Here is a 22,511-nt window from a genome sequence, read left to right on the forward strand (position 1 = left end):
CAGAAAAACAAATCATTCAGTGATCATTTTAATAGTGTAATTTCATCCGAACTAGGCCTAACGCTCGATTTAGAACTACAAAAAGTCTGTGTGTCGGACATTTTAAGTACCTTTGTAAAAGTTTTGCAAATGTTGCAGTCAGCATTTAAAATGCTAACTTAAAGTTTTTGTACAAGTTTCAGTTGATTAAACTGTCATTTTATTAAATGTGTCTGCTTTTGTAATAAAAAAGTACTGAAAGAAAAAGCAAACACAGCATTGCGATTTCTTATCCATCCATATTTAAAAAAAAAAAAAAAATCCCTCCCTCCCGACTGAAAATTTTTTTGCTCACCCGGTGGACAGGAAACGGATTTTTTTTTAAGGATGGCCTTATGCTAATTAGTTAAAGCTCCTCCCATTCGGCTGTTTCCGTCGGGTCATACTGTTACCTCAAGAGGTAGGAAAACGGTCCCAAAACGCAGAAAAGCGACCCTTAGGACATCAAAATATCACAGCTCGTGCGCGTGATATTATTCTTGCGAGATATTGGAAAATGCCATGCACAATAAAACAATTTGAAAAATTCATATGACTTTGCAGTCGGCACCTTTACGTTTGAACTGTTTAGACGTGAAGAGTGTGCAGGTTTGGTCATTGTAAACATTAATGCAAGATTAATTCATTATCATTCAATGACTTATTGTTTAATTGTCACTTAATTAGCACTGTTGGGAACCTGAGGGATCCTTTGGTGTATCCCACTACAGGAACCCTTATAGGTTCTCCAATAGGGCTTATCTTTCAGAATTTCTTTTGAATGTTAGAACGACTGTACTAGTCATACAAAAGGGCTTCTGAGGAACTTTTTTTTTTTCGAGAAGGTGTTCTTGGAGTGTTGGAAATTTACAAGAAAAAACGCGGATATTCTCGGAGCCATAAATTTGCGAGGAAAAAATAATAATTTCGCCAAGGAACCAGATCACTTCACTTTGCAATGTTGGATCAACGTCCTCGCACCACAAATGCCACGGCTGAACCGAAAATTAAAGGAAATGCAGTCTTTCCTCCTCAACTGCGTAATATAAAAGAATAAAACACCAAGATATTTTCATCTACATTTCCCAGAATGCACAGAAGCCGGGAAGTACGTGAATGATTGTCGTGCTTCCCGGATTCAACGGGAGATGAATATATGAAGCGGACACCTTTGCACCTTTGCTTATCCGTGTCCTTTTTTGTCTTGGCTGTTTGTAAATGTATAATAATTGTGTAAGAACAGTTTTCTGTTATTTGCAGTGCATGGATTCTTCTTACTTCCCCAAATCTCTCTGTTATTTTAAAACAGCTGAGCGTAGGGTTACAGGAAATGCAGTCGTTCCTCCTCGATCACGCAATATAAAAGAGTAAAGTTCGAAGAGATTTTCTACTACAGTTCCCAGAATGCACTGCAGCCAGGAAGCTCGGAAGCATGAGATCGTTTCAGAGTTTGTTTGTTTGGGTTTTTTTTTTTCTTGTAAATTTGTGAGTTCTTGATCTTTGAATTACTGACTTTAAAATCTCAAAAAATACCTGAAAGTGTGTGTGTGTGTGATTATATGTATAATCAGGTTTCAACCATTTTTAGAGGAACCAAGTGTGTTTGGTTAAATAAGGTTCCTTAGCAAAGGCCTAAGACTTTTGGATGCTATCTTTTCCAGTTCATGACCTATACATTGTATAAAATGTGGAAAAATATGGTTGTTAATGTGTGTGTGTCTGTCCACAGTGCACTGTCTGACATTCAGTCAAAGTTAGAGCACTTCAGCAGTTTCTTTTTACAGCTAATTGGGGATCTACAGATGTGTGAAGGACAGCAAACAAAGGTCAGTTATTTACTTGAATTAAATCATCGATAATAACTGCTGAAATAGCTATAAATCTATATAACTATTAAAGGAGAACTGAAATAATTTTTAAACTTGTTTTATTTCTTAATTAACGTGTTATTCAATTATGTTTTCGGTTTTAGTAACCTTATATCGTGACTCGTATTGGCAACTAATTGCAATTAAATATTATACTTATCGGCCTAGGGGCGGCACGGTGGTGTAGTGGTTAGCGCTGTCGCCTCACAGCAAGAAGGTCCGGGTTCGAGCGCCGTGGCCGGCGAGGGCCTTTCTGTGCGGAGTTTGCATGTTCTCCCCGTGTCCGCGTGGGTTTCCTCCGGGTGCTCCGGTTTCCCCCACAGTCCAAAGACATGCAGGTTAGGTTAACTGGTGACTCTAAATTGACCGTAGGTGTGAATGTGAGTGTGAATGGTTGTCTGTGTCTATGTGTCAGCCCTGTGATGACCTGGCGACTTGTCCAGGGTGTACCCCGCCTTTCGCCCGTAGTCAGCTGGGATAGGCTCCAGCTTGCCTGCGACCCTGTAGGACAGGATAAAGCGGCTAGAGATAATGAGATGAGATGAGACTTATCGGCCTATTCGGTTTTTAGCCATGTTGAATTTAGTTCGTTTGGTCCACGGCAGGCGTCGCTTATCCGGGCGATCTTCACGAGACTTGTGTGAGACTTCGAAACGTCAAGTGTCAGCCAGGTGTCGGTGCCGCCATTTTGAAAACTGTTTTCCAAACGAAGTATTGCACAAAAACGAGTTTAAATGACGATTACTGCCTACTTTTTTCAAACTTTCCTGACTATCAAAGCAAACAAAACTTCCGGCTTGGTTACATCAGCATTCGAAAGAGGGCGCGTGCATCTTTTGACAACGTTGGCAGATGTTGGTCGCTTTGATTTCTGCTGTACGTTTTACTTCCGTCCTACGATGTCTCGCGCAGGCCTCAACGCATCTCGTTTACGGCCATTGCTTCGACATATGGACTGATATATTACAGAGCATACAGTATTTCAAACACTCATAACTTGCTATAGCAGTGACAAAATAGCTATCAAAATGCATTCCTGTATTTAATAAAATGAGATAAATAGAATTTTGATTGATAATAAAAAATGTTGCCTTCAGTTCTCCTTTAAAACACTCAACAAGTACATTTTAATCCTAATATTAATTTGGAACAAAAACAAATCTGATGACATTGTTTCGTATGGATGCATTAAGATAAATAACAAGTAAGTAATAAAGCATGATGGGGTGGTACAGTGTGTTACCATCCCATCAGCTTTCCCGGGACCGGAAAGAAAAACGTGAGGGGAATTGAGTGAATCAACAGCACTTTCTCCTCCCTCTGTATCATGGCTGAAGTGGCCTTGAGCAAGGCACCTAACCCCCAACTGCTCCCCAGGCGCTGTAGCATAGCTGCCCACTGCTCTGGGTATGTGTGTGTGTGCTCATTGCTCACGTGTGTGTGTGCGTGCGCGTGTGTTAACTGCTTCAGATGGGTTAAATTTGTCCTTCAGAGGAGGAATTTCCCTGTGCTTGAGTGTGCATGTGACATATGAAAGGCTTCTTCTGCTGCTGCTTCTTCTCCCACCCTGAAGTTGATTTCTTGAGAATAACACCACATCCTGAAAGTGCTTTATTCCTCTTATACCACAGCAACATTCCAGCGATTCTTTAATATTGTGAAACAATAATATTGGAAAGCAAGTCAGTTCCTGTTATAATATAACTTCTATTGTGTCAGCTATGTATATGTTATTTACCAGCTGGGAGGTCCGTATCGTGAAATACCGTGACCGAGGTCTTGAAAGTACTGAGCGAGTCCCTCTGAGCCGAGGTCAGTATTCAAGGCCGAGGTCACGGTATTTCACCATACGGACCGACCTTAAGCTGGTAAATAATATAATTATTTTTTTCTTTACCAAATTCTAACAGAAAACGAGAGCGCCCGAAAGGGAAAACCGAGCCGAGCCGCCATTTTGAATCCTCATTCACGGCTGTAATGCAAATGGCTTCCTCCTCGGTATACAAGTGTACTTCCATGGCAGGAAAAAAACTACATTTTGCCACCTATGTAGTCCCCTATTTATACAAATAGGAGTCATTCAGGATTCAGCCATGTTTTTGCTTGGCGTTAGCAAGTTAGAGGTTTTTAGCTTTCTCCTGAAATGTTTTATTTTATTTCTTCTTCCTCAGGGTAGTAAAACTCGCTTTTGCTGTGAACACTGTTGTTATCGCTATCCATGATGCAAAATTAATGCTATTCTCCTGAGAAATGCTGGCAAAAATTTATAAGATTTTTGATAATCTTATAAATAAATCTTATTAAAAAAAAGATAAATGTTGACAAAAAATTCTACTATGTTTGTTGTTGTTGTGAACGAGCGAGTCGCCAGAGGTCCGTAACCGGGGTCCGTAACTGGGGCCCGCTCGCTAGCCAATCAGAGCGCAGGATTTGATGGAAACCGCACCGCGAAAAAAATAAAAACACTTATTCCCTCAGCAGCATCACTTTTTTCTGTCTTTTGAATATAATAAGACCATAAAAAGCTAATTTCATGTTATTTTCATCGTGCTGAAGAATTCACCAATGATGGAAAACCTCTGACAGTTTATTCCTGACTGTAGAAAATGTGCTTATTATACTGAATAAAACCCGTTTCATTTGGATAGGTTTTGGACAGAGCGTTGGTCATCGCACTTCAGAGACCAGCTGGAGCAGAGGCCAGTGATGGAATGAAGAATCGAGACAATATGGTTCTCAGGTGCGTCCCTGACATACAAGACAGCTCTCAGTTACATGCAGTACTAGTCAAAGTCTGGACACACCTTCGAATTCAATGTTTTTTTGTTATTTTTTAAGCAAGAGTCACTTCATGTCTTAAAGTAACGATGGACGTTGTTTCTCTTTACTTAGTCGAGCGGTTCTTGACATAATATGGATTACTACAGTTATAGTGTTGAATAGGGCTGTTTACTGTATGTTTATTATTTACTGTTTGATCTCAAATGCTTTAAGAAGGCAAGAAACTCATCCACTAATTACCTTCTGACGAGGCACATCTGTTAATTGAAAAGCATTCCAGGTGACTACCTCATGAAGCTGGTTAAGATAATGCCGATAAACGGTGACTACTATGAAGAATCTAAAATACGAAACATTTTTAAACAGCTTTTTGTTTACCACATAATTACACTACCATTCAAAAGTTTGGGGTCACCCAGACAATTTTGTGTTTTCCATGAAAAGTCACACTTTTATTTCCCACCATAAGTTGTAAAATGAATAGAAAATATAGTCGAGACATTTTTCTGGCCATTTTGAGCATTTAATCGACCCCACAAATGTGATGCTCCAGAAACTCAATCTGCTCAAAGGAAGGTCAGTTTTATAGCTTCTCTAAAGAGCTAAACTGTTTTCAGCTGTGCTAACATGATTGTACAAGGGTTTTCTAATCATCCATTAGCCTTCTGAGGCAATGAGCAAACACATTGTACCATTAGAACACTGGAGTGAGAGTTGCTGGAAATGGGCCTCTATACACCTATGGAGATATTGCACCAAAAACCAGACATTTGCAGCTAGAATAGTCATTTAGCACATTAGCAATGTATAGAGTGGATTTCTGATTAGTTTAAAGTGATCTTCATTGAAAAGAACAGTGCTTTTCTTTCAAAAGTAAGGAAATTTCAAAGTGACCCCAAACTTTTGAACGGTAGTGTATATACATGTTCCAGATTTCATAGTTTTGAGATCTTTAGTCTTGTTCTAGAATGTAGAAAATAGTCAAAATACAGAGAAACCTATGAATTAGTAGGGGTGTACGAACTTTTGATTGGTACTGTACTTCAGAGAATATTAGGGATTTATGCAACAGTTAATTCCAGTCCACTAATTTGATTGGTCGAGCGGTATTCCAAGAGCGCCTATATTCAGAGGTGGACAAAGTACCCAACTTCATTACTTCAGTCAAAGTACAGATCCCGCTGGTCAAATGTTACTCTGATACAAGTGAAAGTTGTCTAGTCACATTTTTACTTAAGTTAAAGTACTTGCTTTTAAAAATACTTAAGTATTAAAAGTACATTTTCTGTTAACGCATCGTTGTATTATTGCCACAACGCTTACAAAACCCAACGCCGCTACCAAAGACAGAAATGCGAATTCACAAAATGAACGCGTGCTGTGCCGTCATGGTGGTTTAACGTTAAGCTAGCTAGGCAGTGAAACTCCACCTGACATGCTAGCAAACTCTTTTCAAACTCGAAATCCTATTGGGTAGCTAACGCTACTAGAAAAGAAAGATTTCTACATTCTGTTTATTTGGCAAGATTATGCTAAAACATTTCTGAAAGGACTTCAGATAAGTTAACGTTATTCATTTTAACGTAACTCCGTTTTTACATGCTAACCAACAGTGTCCAAGTTAACTAGCCATGTGTCAACTTTAGCCGTGGACAAGGCTACGGCAACTTGGCGGGCAAATCCATAGAAAGTCATTTGACTAACCAGACTGCATAGCTACGTTTGCAACGTTATCACTAGCTCTAAAAGCACAGACAACTTCGTTGCAAGCTTTCTCTTGGAATAAAACGTTTATATACCTCAATATGCTTCCGCAGGTTGGACGGAGAGTTTTTGTAGGCTGTGATGTGGTTTGTTTTCGGCAAACAAAGCAAACCTTTAAAATGAAACGAATCTTAAATCCTTTCAGAAAACTGAAACATGGGTTCTAGGTATAGCCATGAGTGTGTGCGTTCCCCAGAAGAACCGCCTCCTTCCATTCTGCCATCAACTGATCGTGTTCAAATAATGCTGAGGAGAAATAATTGAGCTTGATTTTATCCAGTCTATGGATGTGACGTGACCCTAGTGATTACTGATCGGCTGTCTCAGTGTCACCTGCGAAAAAACCATCACGCTTTAGAAAAGAAAAGAAAAAACATCCACTTTCAAAGCAGCTTCATAGTAACGAGGAACGAGGACCTTGATAGAAATGTAGTGGAGTGAAAAGTACGATATTTGTCTTTGAAATGTAGTGAAGTTCAAGTCATAAGTTGCCAAAAAAAAAAAATACTCAAGTAAAGTACAGATACTCAAAAAGTGTACTTAAGTAAATGTACTTTGTTACTGTTCACCTCTGCCTATATTTCATGTTCCCACACCGGGACGTTTCGCGTTCGCCGCACAAAATTCCTCTTCCTAGTTCAAAATGGTTACTCTCGTCTTAGTGACCTCATCAGCGGACATAGCAAACGAGAATTTTCAGGAATATAACTTTCGAGTTCAAATATGAACGCTCATCAGAAAGGAAGAAGAGACTCCAGTTTTACCAGAAGCACCTTCAACAGGAATGTACAAATCGTTGCGTGCTAGCTCGCCAGCCCATGATCGTGAGTGCGATAATGCTTCATTCCATTAATTATATTATACGCTCACCGTCCACTTTACTCATCCACCTGCTGTTTTATGCTGTTATCTAATCAGCCAGTCTCTTGACTGCATAAAATTATGCAGATACAAATCAAGAGCTTCAGTTAATGTTCACTTCAGACATCAAAACGGGAAAAGTTGTGATCTCAAAGTGTGACTTCCTTTCCCTGTGGCATGGGTGTCGGTTTGAGCCAGATGGACTGGTTTATTTGAGTATTTCAGAAACTGCTGATCTCCTGGGGTTTTCACATACAAAAGTCTCTAGAGTTGACACAGAAGGGTGCGAAAAACAAAAAACACTGAGTTGAGTGAGCGACAGTTCTGTGGGTGGAAACAAATGCCTTGTTGGTAAGACAGGTCAGAGGAAAACAGCCAGATTGGTTTGAGGTTTTTAGTTTTTTTTTTGCTAGGAAGGATATAGCAACTCTTTACAATCGGGGTGAGCAGAAAAGCATCTCAGCATGCAACAGAAGAAGACCATATTGGGTTCCAGTCCTGCCAGCCATGAACAGGAATCTTAGAATCAAGAACGAGTTGCTATTAACATGGCTGGTGGGTGTATTTAGTATGAAATATCAGCACAGCTGTGATCACATACTGTAACAGCCGTTCTGATATTTAGTATAATCACACGAATGCGATTGCTATATGATTTAATAACCAAATACAAATCAGGGGTCGAAATTCATATATTTTTTCACCAGCTAGCCGGACTAGTTACCTTTCAAAGTAACTACCGTATTTACCGGACTATAAGCCGCTACTTTTTTCCCCACACTTTGAACCCTGCGGCTTGTACAACAATGCGGCTTATCTATAGATTTTTCTTCGCTAACTGCCATCAGGGGGCGCAAAAACGACAGACGCAAGAGGTCAACATAAAGAAGAAGACGCAAGAGGTCAACATAAAGAAGAAGACGCAAGCAGCACGACACGCACGAACGCAAAATATTTTTCACACCCTCATCATGGAAAGTACATGAAGAAAAGCATATGATGCAGCTTTTAAGTTGAAAGCTATCGATCTGTCTATCCGGGAAGGAAATAGAGCTGCTGCACGTAAGCTTGGCGTTAATGAATCAATGGTGAGACGTTGGAGACGGCAGCGTGAAGAACTGATTCAATGCCAAAGAACAACAAAGGCTTTCAGAGGTCATAAAAGCAGATGGCCTGAACTTGAAAATGTTCTTGAGGACTGGGTGAACACACAGAGAGCAGACGGCCGGGGTGTACCGACCGTGCAAATCCGACTGAAAGCTAAAACAATCGCCAGCGAAATGGGTATTGAAGATTTTAAAGGTGGACCGTCATGGTGTTTTAGATTTATGAGACGAAAAGATCTGTCCATCAGGGCGCGGATGACTGTCTGTCAGCAACTCCCTCCCGACTACGAAGAAAAAGTTGCAAACTTCCACAAATGTATTGAAACAAAACTAGCCGAAAGTTCCATCGGACCAGACAACATCATAAATATGGATGAAGTACCTTTAACGTTTGACCTGCCTTTAACTAGAACTGTTAACAAGACAGGAGCGTCATCCATTATGATGAAAACAACTGGCCACGAGAGAACGCATTTCACGTTTGTTTTGAGCTGTACCGCATCCGGACAGAAGCTTCCACCGATGGTGATTTTCAAGCGGATGACTATGCCAAAAGAAAAATTTCCGAAAGGCATAGTCGTTAAAGTTAACAAAAAAGGGTGGATGATAGAAAGCCTAATGACTGAATGGCTGACGGAGTGCTACAGTAAGCGCCCGGGAGGATTTTTTCACCGGAAAAAATCATTGCTTGTTTTGGACAGTATAACAGATTCTGTGAAAGCAGCCATCAAGAGAACAAACTCAATTCCAGCTGTGATTCCTGGAGGTACAACTAAGTTTTTGCAGCCACTTGATATCAGTGTGAATCGTGCATTTAAAACGGCACTCCGAAGTGAGTGGGAGGCTTGGATGACCAGCGGCGAGAAATCATTCACAAAAACTGGCCGCATGCGAAGAGCATTCTTTTCTGAGGTCTGCCAGTGGATCCTAAAAGCGTGGCGCAGTGTGAAAGAATCCACGATCACCAAGGGGTTTCGAAAGGCTGGACTGCTGCATGGAGAGAACAGCGCAACTTCATCGGTAACTGTGCCTCGAGATGAAAGTGACATTGAGATATATCTGTGAAGAATCTCAGTCATCCAGGTACATAGTAATCTGTGGTTGGTTGAAGAGAGCAACTGGACTTGCTTGAAGATTCTTGAAAACATTTCGCCTCTCATCCTAAAGGCTTCCTCGGTTCTGTCTGACTAATAGGGAGTATCCAGTATTTATCCTCTCATGGATCATCATAGAATCCGAATCAGAATGCTGATGGTTGCATTGTAGGTGGCTGATAAAAGATGTCATAGACACCCACCTCTGTTCAACGATGGTCGTTCCAGGTTGACAAAAATGAACAATGCTACAATGCAGCCATCAGCATTCTGATTCGGATTCTATGATGATCCATGAGAGGATAAATACTGGATACTCCCTATTAGTCAGACAGAACTGAGGAAGCCTTTCGGATGAGAGGCGAAACGTTTTCAAGAATCTTCAAGCAAGTCCAGTTGCTCTCTTCTACCAACCACAGATTACTATGTACCTGGATGACTGAGTATCTTCACAGATATGTTTCTACGCACTTTGGGATGAGATCCCTTCGACTGGTGTGGGAGTATGAGAGGACTTCCAGAAAACTGGCAGACATCTTAGCCAGAGACGATCGTTCATTTTTGTCAACCTGGAACGACCATCACTGAACAGAGGTGGGTGTCTAAGACATGTTTTATCAGCCATCTACAATGCAGCCGTCAGCATTCTGATTCGGATTCTACGATGATCCATGAGAGGATAAATACTGGATACTCCCTATTAGTCCGACAGAACTGAGGAAGCCTTTAGGATGAGAGGCGAAACGTTTTCAAGAATCTTCAAGCAAGTCCAGTTGCTCTCTTCTACCAACCACAGTGACATTGAGAGCAACACCAACGGAGAGACTGAAAAGGTGTGTGACGGAGATGTTCTGAGGCTCTTCAGCTCCGACACTGAAGAAGATGACTTCAGTGGTTTCAGTGCACAGGAGGAGGATGAATAAAAACATTAATTACTTTTCTGTTTTGTTCGATCAGCCGTTTTACTGCCGTTTTACAGGCACCGTTTGGAAACAAAGTATGTAAATAAACATTTACAAAATCTTTCTGTGTAAATATCTCAATCACAACGTATATATCTGCGGCTTATAGTCTGGTGCGGTTAATGTAATGTAAAAATATTTTTTTCTTTTAAAATTTAGTGGGTGCGGCGTATATTCCGATGCGCTCTATAGTCCGGTAAATACGGTAGCCAAACAGAAAATCAACTAGCCAAAATTTGTTCATGTATGAATTTTACTTCTGTCAAAAATAACGCAAAAGAGAGTAGTTACCATTGTTCGTGACTAATGTGCATTTATTTCAATACCCGAGTATTTTGATACTGTTGTTAAATACATAAATGAGAACAACACAGAGCACCATAATATAATATCAACAAATAATAATATATTGGAAAACTTGCCAACTTGGTGTATGAGTATTGAAAGCAAATATACTTACTATCAGAATCAGAAACACTTTTATTGCCAGGTATGTGGACGCACACGAGGAATTTGACTCCGGTTCACTTAGTTCTCATAGTACAAACAGATAAAAAAGCGTATACACAAAACAAACAAACAAGCAAACAACAGCAAAAATAGGTGCATAGTGCAAAGTAATCCAGGTAAGTCAAGTATGGAATAGTTAAATAAATATAAAATATGCAGTGTGCACAGAATGACATATAAGTGTTCAGATATTTTACAAGTGATATTACTGATATATGGATCTGGATTTTAGCTGTTCATCACAGAAAGGATTTCCCTTTTGGTGCAATATGGTGCATAGTGCAAAGATGAATAGTAAATTTAAATAAATATAATATAAGTAACAGTGAGCACAAAATGACAGTATGAGTGTGCAGATATTTTGCAAGTGATATTACTGATATATGAATCTGGATTTTAGCTGTTCATCACAGAGACAGCCTGAGGGAAGAAACTGTTCTTGTGTCTGGTTGTTTTTGCATACAGTGATCTATATCGCCTCCCTGAGGAGAGAAGATTAAACAGATTTTGACCAGGGTGTGATGGGTCCACAGAGATGTTACCTGCCCATTTCCTGACTCTGGACAAGTATAAGTCTTGGATGGAGGGCAGGTTGACACCAATAATTTTCTCTGCAGACCTTATTGTGGCAGACTGGGGTGGTGGTCCCTCTTTTTAAGAAAGGGGACCGGAGAGTGTGCTCCAATTATAGGGGAATCACACTTCTCAGCCTCCCAGGGAAAGTTTACTCCAGGGTACTGGAGAGGAGAATTCGACCGATAGTCGAACCTCGGATCCAGGAGGAACAATGCGGTTTTCGTCCTGGTCGCGGAACACTGGACCAGCTCTATACCCTTCATAGGGTGCTCGAGGGTTCATGGGAGTTTGCCCAACCAGTCCACATGTGCTTTGTGGATCTGGAGAAGGCATTCGACCGTGTCCCCCGTGGTATTCTGTGGGGGGTGCTTCGGGAGTATGGGGTTCGGGGCTCTTTGCTAAGGGCTGTCCGGTCCCTGTACGAACGGAGCAGGAGTCTGGTTCGCATTGCCGGCAGTAAGTCAGACCTGTTCCCAGTGCATGTTGGACTCCGTCAGGGCTGCCCTTTGTCACCGGTTCTGTTCATAATTTTTATGGACAGAATTTCTAGGCGCAGCCAGGGGCCGGAAGGAATCCTGTTTGGGAACCACAGGATTTCATCTCTGCTTTTTGCGGATGATGTTGTCCTGTTGGCTTCTTCAAACCAGGACCTTCAGCATGCACTGGGGCGGTTTGCAGTCAAGTGTGAAGCGGCTGGGATGAGAATCAGCACCTCCAAGTCCGAGGCCATGGTTCTCGACCGGAAAAGGGTGGCTTGCCCTCTCCAGGTTGGTGGAGAAGTCCTGCCTCAAGTGGAGGAGTTTAAGTATCTCGGGATCTTGTTCACGAGTGAGGGAAGGATGGAGCGTGAGATCGACAGGCGGATCGGTGCAGCCTCCGCAGTGATGCGGTCGCTTTACCGGTCCGTCGTGGTGAAGAAGGAGCTGAGCCAAAAGGCGAAGCTCTCAATTTACCGGTCGATCTACGTTCCGACTCTCACCTATGGTCATGAGCTTTGGGTAATGACAGAAAGAACAAGATCGCGGATACAAGCGGCTGAAATGAGTTTCCTTCGCAGGGTGGCTGGGCGCTCCCTTAGAGATAGGGTGAGAAGCACAGTCACTCGGGAGGAGCTCGGAGTAGAGCCGCTGCTCCTCCACATCGAGAGGAACCAGCTGAGGTGGCTCGGGCATCTTTTTCGGATGCCTCCTGGACGCCTCCCTGGGGAGGTGTTCCAGGCATGTCCCCCCGGGAGGAGGCCCCGGGGAAGACCCAGGACACGCTGGAGGGACTATGTCTCTCGGCTGGCCTGGGAACGCCTCGGTGTTCTTCCCGAGGAGCTGGCCGAGGTGTCTGGGGAAAGGGAAGTTTGGGCTTCCATGCTTAGACTGCTGCCTCCGCGACCCGGTCCTGGATAAGCGGAAGAAGACGAGACGAGACGAGACGAGACCTTATTGTCCGTTGCAGTCTGTTCTTCTCCTGTTTGGTGACCGATCCAAACCAAACAGTGATGGAAGAGCAAAGAACAGACTGAATGATGGCAGAGTAGAATTGTGTCAGCAGCTCCTTAGGCAGGTTGAGCTTCCTGAGCTGGCGCAGAAAGTACAACCTCTGCTGAGCCTTTTTGATGATAGTGACTGTGTTTGTCTCCCACTTCAAGTCCTGAGAGATTGTGGAACCCAGAAACCTGAAGCTTTCAACGGCAGTCACAGTGTTGTTGGTGATGGTGATGGTGATGGGCAGCAGGGTGGGGGGTCCTCCTAAAGTCCACTGTCATCTCCATAGTTTTGAGTGTGTTCAGTTCCAGATTGTTCTGATCGCACCACCAGACCAGCCGTTCAACCTCCCGTCTGTATGCAGACTCGTCACCGTCCCGGATGAGGCCGATGACCGTTGTATCGTCTGCAAATTTCAGGAGTTTAACAGACGGGTCTCTTGAGGTGCAGTCGTTGGTATAAAGGGAGAAGAGCAGTGGGGAGAGCACACCCTTGGGGAGCGCCAGTGCTGATAGTCCGAGTGCTGGATATGATGCTCCCCATCCTCACCTGCTGCTTCCTGTCAGTCAGGAAGTTTGTAATCCACTGACAGGTGGAGGAGGGCACAGTGAGCTTGGTGTGGAGGATGTCTGGAACAATGGTGTTGAATGCTGAACTGAAGTCCACGAACAGAATCCTGGCATATGTCCCTGCAGAGTCAAGGTGTTGCAGGATGTAGTGCAGTCCCATATTGATTGCATCATCCGCTGACCTGTTTGCCCGGTAGGCAAACTGCAGGGGGTCCAGCAGGGGGTCTGTGATGTCCTTCAGGTGTGACAACACCAGTCTCTCGAAGGACTTCATGACTACAGATGTGAGAGCTACAGGCCTGTAGTCATTCAGTCCTGTGATGGTGGTTTTCTTGGGAACCGGGTTTATTGTGGAGCATTTGACGCATGAGGGGACTTCACACAGCTCCAAGGATCTATTGAAGATCTGGGTGAAGATGGGAGCCAGCTGATCAGCACAGACCTTCAGACAGGAGGGTGACACACCATCTGGGCCAGGTGCCTTCCTGATCTTCTGTCTGCGAAAAAGCTGACAAACATCCTCTTCACAGATCTTGAGTGCTGGTGTGGGGTCAGAGGCAAGAGGAGGCAGAATAGCAGGGGGTGTAGATGGGTCTTTAATGTCTTGGGGGGGGGGGGGGGGGAGAGGTGTGAATTTGTCGAATCTGGAGTAGAATGCATTCAACTTGTCAGCCAGTTGATGGTTCATTGCAGTGTTGGGGGATGGTCTCCTGTAGTTAGTGATATTCTTCAGGCCTGTCCACACTGATGCCGGATCGTTGGCTGAAAGGCTGTTTTTGATCCTTTCAGCGTAGCTCCTCTTAGCTGATTTCACCTCTTTCGTCAGTCAGTACGTTTACATGCACATCCAAATCGAGCTGCTGTTGGTAGTCGAGCAAAAGGTCCCAGCAGGGGTGCCAGAGAAATCCAATCCTACATGCACAAGTGAAATCGGGCTATTGTGCAAGGTGCATTGTGCACCCGAGCCACACGTGGCGCTACACGCCCCATCGTGTTGGTACACTTCCGGTTGTCGTCATGAAGAAGAGCTATAGTGTTGCCAGATACTGCTAACGTATTCCAGCCCAAAACATGTTCAAATCCTCCAAAATGCACTTAAAACCCCCCAATCTGGCAACACTGGCAGTTCCATGCTCAAGCTGTTATGCTTGCTCTAACAGACTGTATAGCTACAAACTGTCCGGCGCAGACCACTGTTTTGTAAGACAACTTATTTTGCACAATAATATTTTTCTAAAGTCCATTTTTTGCTTACAAGAAAATATATTTTTTTTTGCTTACAATTTAACTTATGTCTTAATAAACACACAAAAAGTTCAATTGTTTTGTTTTTATTGACATTCTTCAGATGTTGGACATTTTATATATATATATATATATATATATATATATATATATATATATATATATACACACACACACACACACACACACACATACACAAATACAATGACTTGTTTATGTACACAATTCACAGCTATGCAACAGCTGTACAGATGTATTTGGTGATACAGTAAGTGAGCTAAATTTTAACAGTGCAAACAATGCCACAAAAAGAAAAGATTCATGCCGTTGTCATGATTCGTTGTCATGCCGACCGAGGCTGCTGTTTTTCCCGCTTTTGGTCTCGTCACTCGTCACTTCCGGAAGGGGCAGCGCTGAAGTAAGCGGCTCGACTCCGGAACTCGATAGGGTTTACATGCACCAAGTAGCTCGGCTACAATCGCATAATCTAGGTCGTGTAGCTCAATTGCGAGAAATCAAGTTCGGTTCAATTTCAGCCTAGCTAAGGTGTTTACATGCCATTTAGAGCTTCGATTTCAGTTGAGCAACGGCAGAAATTCTATTTTCTCTATGTGCATGTAAATGCACTGAGTGTGTTTCTGGCCTGTTTGTACAGGACTCTGTCCCCACTTCTGTAGGCCTCCTCCTTGGCCTGGCGAAGCTGTCTGAGTTTTACGGTGAACCAGGGTTTGTTGTTATTGTATGTGTGGAAGGTCTTGGTGGGCACACACATATCCTCACAAAAACTGATGTAAGATGTCACAGTATCAGTCAGTTCATGCAGGTCTGAAGCTGCATCCTCAAAAACAGTCCAATCAGTGCAGTCAAAGCAGGCTTGTAGTTCCACTTTGGCCTCATCAGACCATCACCTCACCGTCTTAACTACAGGCTTAGCAGATTTCAGTTTCTGCCTGTAGGACGGGATAAGATGAACCATACAGTGATCAGATAGTCCCAAGGCTGCACGGGGGACAGAGTGGTATGAGTCTTTTAAAACAGTGTCACAGTGGTCCAGAGTGTTAGAGTCCCTGGTGGGACACTTAATGTGCTGTTTATATTTTGGCAGTTCGTGGCTGAGGTTTGCTCTGTTAAAGTCCCCCAAAACAATGAGCAAAGAGTCCGGGTGGTTTTTCTCCACATTGTTTATCTGGTCAGCCAGGTGTTGGAATGCCTCATTAATACCCGCCTGAGGGGGGATGTAAACTCCAACCAGAATAAACAAGGAAAACTCTCGCGGAGCATAAAACGGTTTGCAGTGTATGAATAATGTCTCCAGATGAGGACTGAATGATTTATTTAGAACTGTGACATCAGTACACCAACCTTCATTAATATAAAAGCAGATTCCGCCTCCCCTCGTTTTCCCCGTGAGCCCCATTTCGCGGTCCGCTCGGTGAAATCCAGGCAGATGGACAGAAGAGTCTGGGATGTGCTCACTGAGCCAGGTTTTGGTGAAGCACAAGGCAGCAGATCTGTTAAAATCTGTGTTGATTGTGTTGAGGAGCAGCAGTTCGTTCATCTTATTGGCCAGAGAGCGGACGTTAGCCAGGTGAATAGACGGGAGCGCAGTGCGAAAACCCCGCTGCCTCAGTCTGACGAGCGCGCCGGCTCGCTTCCCCTGGTGTCTCCGGCGTCCTCGGCGTTATCCATAGAGAGCTGCTGCTCCCCCGACAAGTAACTCTGAAAAACTTTCCGGATTGATGAAAGCCGATGAAAGAACTTTACTGGTGGTTAATCCAATGTTTATGAGTTCTTCTCTAGAGTATGTGACCAGCGAAGAAATGCAAGAAACACAGCAAATACACAAAAATGTAGAAAGTACGAGAGAGCGAAGTACCGAGGCAACCGTCCGCGGTGCCATCTTGGAACATCATGACTATAGCACCCAAAATATGTCCAACATGCTTTCTGTATTTAACCATTTATGAGAGGGAAAGCATTAGGAGCTTTATATTGACTAGGAATCAACTTGAAAAAAATTAATTATTCCATCAAAATCGTATCGCAGCCAAGGCCTACCCTGCTCCCACGTTTGCTTATACTGTAAGTCCTTTGTCATTTCTCCTCTTCAGACCGAGGTCGCTTTGTCCCCGTCTCTGGCGGTTTCTGTACACCTTTCAGAAAATTCCACATCGCAACCTAGCTTTGGCAGATGTACATGTAAACAGCAAAAAAACACACGTGTTTAAATGGGCGATAATGTGGCCACATCTATTGAATTTGATAACGTGATGTGGCAGCGGGGGCGTGGCCAAGCGTCGATCTGTGAATGGAGGGCGGAGTCAGGGAAGGTAAGTGGTGGAATCATTGCACCTGATGGGGATTAACCTGTTTGTGTGTCTTCCCCAGTGACTGCGCCCTTTAAAAGGAGAGGAGAGCAGAGAAAGGGAGCTCTCTCTCCCCAACCAGAACACGTGTGTGCGCACGCGCGGCTGGGAAGTGATTAAAGGCTGAAAAGCTAGCAATAAATAGTTCATTGAGAACTCAGTTCTGGCCTGCCGTGCTTCTGTGCTCCACCCACCTGGTCCAATACTACACGTGATTACCGCGATATTCAACGAGATGCGTTATATGCATGCGCAGTAGTGAAAAAAACGACAGCCTGACTCGTACACGATATGATTCGGAATTCTTCGGTAGTTTCCGTCCTGCTGATAAACACATCGATTAACACAGACACAGCACACGCTTAATATGTGGCGGCTTTAGTTGATGGTGTGTCCGAATCTTCGCTTCATATATATTTTTTATTTTCAGCTAGCCAGCCGGACTGGCTAGTGACAGGAATTACCTGCCAAATGACAAATTAAGTTGCCTTGGGCGACCGGACCACCGCGAATTTCGAGCCCGGAAAATACATCTTTTGGAATAAATAAAAGATACAGATAGAAGGTGCATTATTTTTGTAGAAAGCTTACCAGAAAGATTCACAAGGCATAAGGTTAAGACTAGAGGTGTGCATCGGGACTGGCATCGCCAAAAAGACAACAAAAAGTCCTACAAGCGTAACTGCCTGGTCAGTGTTACAGTGGTTTAAATTTGGGTTTGAGTTTTTATTCGTATTTTGGGGAATATAACCAACTGCGATTGCAGGATTGAAAACCTTTCCTGTGCACATCTCTAGGTGAGACCAATGATGAACTCAAGTGATGTAGCTGAGGTTGAGGAACTAACCGAGCCAGAATTCACACACCATACTGATAGTGCTGCTATCTCGACTTCTCGGTTTTATTTTCCATTGCTGTGCATTGTTTGCAGGGGCGTAGTGGTCTCTCATCTCATTATCTCTAGCCGCTTTATCCTGTTCTACAGGGTCGCAGGCAAGCTGGAGCCTATCCCAGCTGACTACGGGCGAAAGGCGGGGTACACCCTGGACAAGTCGCCAGGTCATCACAGGGCTGACACATAGACACAGACAACCATTCACACTCACATTCACACCTACGGTCAATTTGGAGTCACCAGTTAACCTAACCTGCATGTCTTTGGACTGTGGGGGAAACCGGAGCACCCGGAGGAAACCCACGCGGACACGGGGAGAACATGCAAACTCCACACAGAAAGGCCCTTGCTGGCCACGGGGCTCGAACCCGGACCTTCTTGCTGTGAGGCGACAGCGCTAACCACTACACCACCGTGCCGCCGGGCGTAGTGGTAAAGTTAAAAAAGATAAAATGGAAAAAAAAAGAATGAGGATACATTTTTGTCGCTACTGCCTCATAGAGGCTGGAGCCACTATGTCATTGTGTTGTAAGAATGAGTGTAACAATAGCGCACTACGCAGACGCAAACAGTTGTTTCTATTAAAATGGCCGGTGCGGGTATACAATTTGGTTCACCATTCGAAATAAATGGACAAGACTAAAGAAATCGCTTTCCGACATGTTTATGCTTATTACCGAGGGAAAGTGCGTTCTTATTTTAAAATATACTCCAGGTCGTCCCCCTTTCCTCGCCTTCTTCAGCCAGTGGTCCCATGTGTGATAGAGATGTGACGCACTTCCGAGTTGTTACGGGAAGTTGTCGAATAGAGTATTGAGACCACTGAGCTCTAGCGCCGGGCCTTTTCCGGGAAATAAGAGTTTGGGTCACGGCGACAGCGTGTGTATGTCAGCCTCGGTTCGGAGGTTTCAGTTTCGAAAACTGTAAGAGGTAAGAGTAGAATAATATAAAGTACAGACAATTGGTATATTTTACTTCTGTGATTTTTAAAAATTGTTTATTTTTGGATTACGCTTCATTTTTGTGGCTACTGCCTCAGAGAGTAAATATACAGTTGTGGTCAGAAGTTTACATACTGTACAGTAACATGAATGTCATCTTGGATATGAATGTCATGGCAATATCTTGGCTTTCGGTAATTTCTTTGAACTGTTCTTTTTCTGGGGCGGCGCGGTGGTGTAGTGGTTAGCGCTGTCGCCTCACAGCAAGAAGGTCCTGGGTTCGAGCCCCGGGGCCGGCGAGGGCCTTTCTGTGTGGAGTTTGCATGTTCTCCCCGTGTCCGCGTGGGTTTCCTCCGGGTGCTCCGGTTTCCCCCCACAGTCCAAAGACATGCAGGTTAGGTTAACTGGTGACTCTAAATTGACCGTAGGTGTGAATGTGAGTGTGAATGGTTGTCTGTGTCTATGTGTCGGCCCTGTGATGACCTGGCGACTTGTCCAGGGTGTACCCCGCCTTTCGCCCGTAGTCAGCTGGGATAGGCTCCAGCTTGCCTGCGACCCTGTAGAAGGATAAAGCGGCTAGAGATAATGTGATGTGTGTGTGTGTGATGTTCTTTTTCTGTGGAAGAACGATTATACAGCATACATCTTTTAATAAAAAAAAACACTACAATTTGGTACACAAGTTTTAATTTTCTTTGGGTTTTCTGGACCAATGTTCATGAAACTTTCAGGATAGATGGACATTGGTCTCAAATAGAACCTCCAACCTTTTGAGGGTCATCTGGTCAAGGTCACCAAAAAGGTCAAAATCGTTTTTGGTGCAAATGGTGTCCCAAATCACTCCCTACTCACTATATAATTAGGTCGCCATTTTGTAGTGCTGTCCGAATGTATAGTGAGCATTATTACACCCCGTAGAGTGCACTCAAAGTATCTCACAACGCATCACGAAAAGTAGTGCCGCGACAAAGAAGTTGTTTTATCATTTAATCAATGAGCTCACTATATAGTCCTCTATATAGTCTCGTCTCGTCGTCTTCCGCTTTATCCGGGACCGGGTCGCAGAGGCAGCAGTCTAAGCATGGAAGCCCAAACTTCCCTCTCCCCAGACACCTCGGCCAGCTCCTCGGGAAGAACACCGAGGCGTTCCCAGGCCAGCCGAGAGACATAGTCCCTCCAGCGTGTCCTGGGTCTTCCCCGGGGCCTCCTCCCGGGGGGACATGCCTGGAACACCTCCCCAGGGAGGCGTCCAGGAGGCATCCGAAAAAGATGCCCGAGCCACCTCAGCTGATTCCTCTCGATGTGGAGGAGCAGCGGCTCTACTCCGAGCTCCTCCCGAGTGACTGTGCTTCTCACCCTATCTCTAAGGGAGCGCCCAGCCACCCTGCGAAGGAAACTCATTTCGGCCGCTTGTATCCGCGATCTTGTTCTTTCGGTCATTACCCAAAGCTCATGACCATAGGTGAGAGTCGGAACGTAGATCGACCGGTAAATTGAGAGCTTCGCCTTTTGGCTCAGCTCCTTCTTCACCACCACCTCTATATAGTAATTCCCTATATAGTGAGAAGGGCATAGTGGATGAGTGAGTGATTTAGGACACAGCATTTGTAACCAATCAGCACTTGTTCTGATTACCCGTTCTATTTCTTGATAAACTTCGGAACTAATCAGAACTAGAAATGAAATAAGAGAAACCTCGTTATAACTTTGTAGCATCGGAAGATAATCAGCAGATAAAAAGATAAATGAAATGTACCTCGTGGTTCACCAAGGCTACTGATTCGATATCAAGTCAGTGGTGTTTATTTTAAGAAAATTTACCTTTTGATTATCATAGTTTTTGTTTGGGCCTTCTTTATTTGAAAAGTCAAATAAAAAAATTTTGTAAGGATTTTTTTTTTTTTTTTTTAGCTTTTTGGCAGATATTTAGAGTCTTTACACTACACTTATGAAACAGAATGCTCTCATTAGTATTAGTGACCTTGAAAGAACAGAGATCACGCTTGTGAGAGTGAATCAGTTGTTTATAACACTAAAGTGCTACCGGGCGAGGTTTGTTTTGCCTGGCAACACTTATTTTATTTAGGCCACTCCTACTTTGGGTTTAAAGCCTTCATAAAAAGGGTTTGTTTACAGCACTCCCTGGATTGACCAACACACAGTAAAATGGGAAAGTCCAAGGAGCTCAGTGCAGATCTGAGAAAGAGGATCGCAGATATATACAACTCCGGAATGTCTCTTGGAGCCATTTCTAAACAACTGCCAATTCCAAAATCAGTTCAAACAATTGTATCCAAGTTATTGTGAGGTGTAGTCACATATATAGGGGCAATTTTGTATATATGCTGAATAAGAAAACTCGAACTGATGACCTGTGGTGATATTTTGCATTTCAGGATGAAGAGACTAAGGGATGAGATGGAAACGGTGGCTCACGAGCTGCAAAATAACAACCGTATAATAGAAAGGTATGTTATAAAACCTCAGACGCTGACTTGCTATCAGTAAACAAAACCTACATTCTGGCACGTGTGCTCCTTTTGTGTGTGTGTGGTTTTTTTTTTTAGTCTCAGAGCTTTCGACTCTACGCTGGCGCTCGAGCCGAGTTTACCACAACCAAAAGGGTCATGAGGATCCTGAAGATCTCGTGTCCGACGTAAACAGCCTACAGTCGGAGCCAGGTAGGGCTTGGAAAAGGGGGATGATCTTGGGAACGAAGAAAAGAAAAGGTGACGCAAGATTTACACGATTTTAAAAGACTTTTCTGAACTTGTTGTGAAGCCTGACACTGTAGCTGCTCACGTCAACGAATGAAACGTTCACCTGCCTACGTTCCACTACGGTTACTACCGTCTGCATGTGGGAAATCAGCGATGAAAGCATTCGAGGAAACCCACAATCTGGTCACTTTTCAGGCTGGAAAAATGAACTGCTCAAGATTCTTCATGCTGCAGATTCATTCGCAACCTACAGGAAACACTTTACTGTTGATCTGTGTGTTTGTGCAAACGTCTATCCAGTCTTCTGTTGTTGTTGTTGTTGTTGTTATTATTATTACAAGCTATTATTAAGAGAAAACGCTGAGCCTCTTTGACTTGAAAATACATCATTTTACAGAATTAAACCCCAGTATAATGTTTCACATTCTCTTTCACATAAACTACTGAATATTGCAGATGCGTATATTATTAGATCATTATTAGCGATTCGAAAGTAATTTGTGATTTATATTTGTATTCAAACCACATCTGTACTATTATTGTCATTCTTTCTTACTGTTAATGAGTGACCACTTACAGTATATCAGTTTCTAGATGCTTGCATGAAATGTCCTTCTCTTGTAAATAACTAAAACAAACATGTCTACCAAATGAATAAATGTGAATGTAAATGGATACGACCTCGGGAAATTTCGCCACACCAGCACTTCTCCTGAACCCTCCAGACATAAACTATATTAAATATTGATGCCTCGGTTAA

General features: G+C 43.4%; 1 protein-coding gene across 3 annotated transcripts in view; it reads left to right on the forward strand.

The window, feature by feature from the left end:
- Positions 1-22,511, forward strand: part of ikbke (inhibitor of nuclear factor kappa B kinase subunit epsilon) — a 68,581-nt gene extending 46,070 nt beyond the window's left edge. For all 3 annotated transcript variants that reach the window (XM_060910490.1, XM_060910491.1, XM_060910492.1), the window contains 4 exons: positions 1,748-1,844; positions 4,535-4,626; positions 21,428-21,499; positions 21,599-22,511. In XM_060910490.1, the coding sequence (XP_060766473.1) occupies positions 1,748-1,844; positions 4,535-4,626; positions 21,428-21,499; positions 21,599-21,662 (325 nt within the window). In that variant the 3' untranslated portion in view covers positions 21,663-22,511. The remainder of the gene's footprint in view (positions 1-1,747; positions 1,845-4,534; positions 4,627-21,427; positions 21,500-21,598) is intronic.

Source organism: Neoarius graeffei, chromosome 26 (assembly GCF_027579695.1).
Source record: "Neoarius graeffei isolate fNeoGra1 chromosome 26, fNeoGra1.pri, whole genome shotgun sequence".
NCBI classification, from domain to species: Eukaryota; Metazoa; Chordata; class Actinopteri; order Siluriformes; family Ariidae; genus Neoarius; species Neoarius graeffei.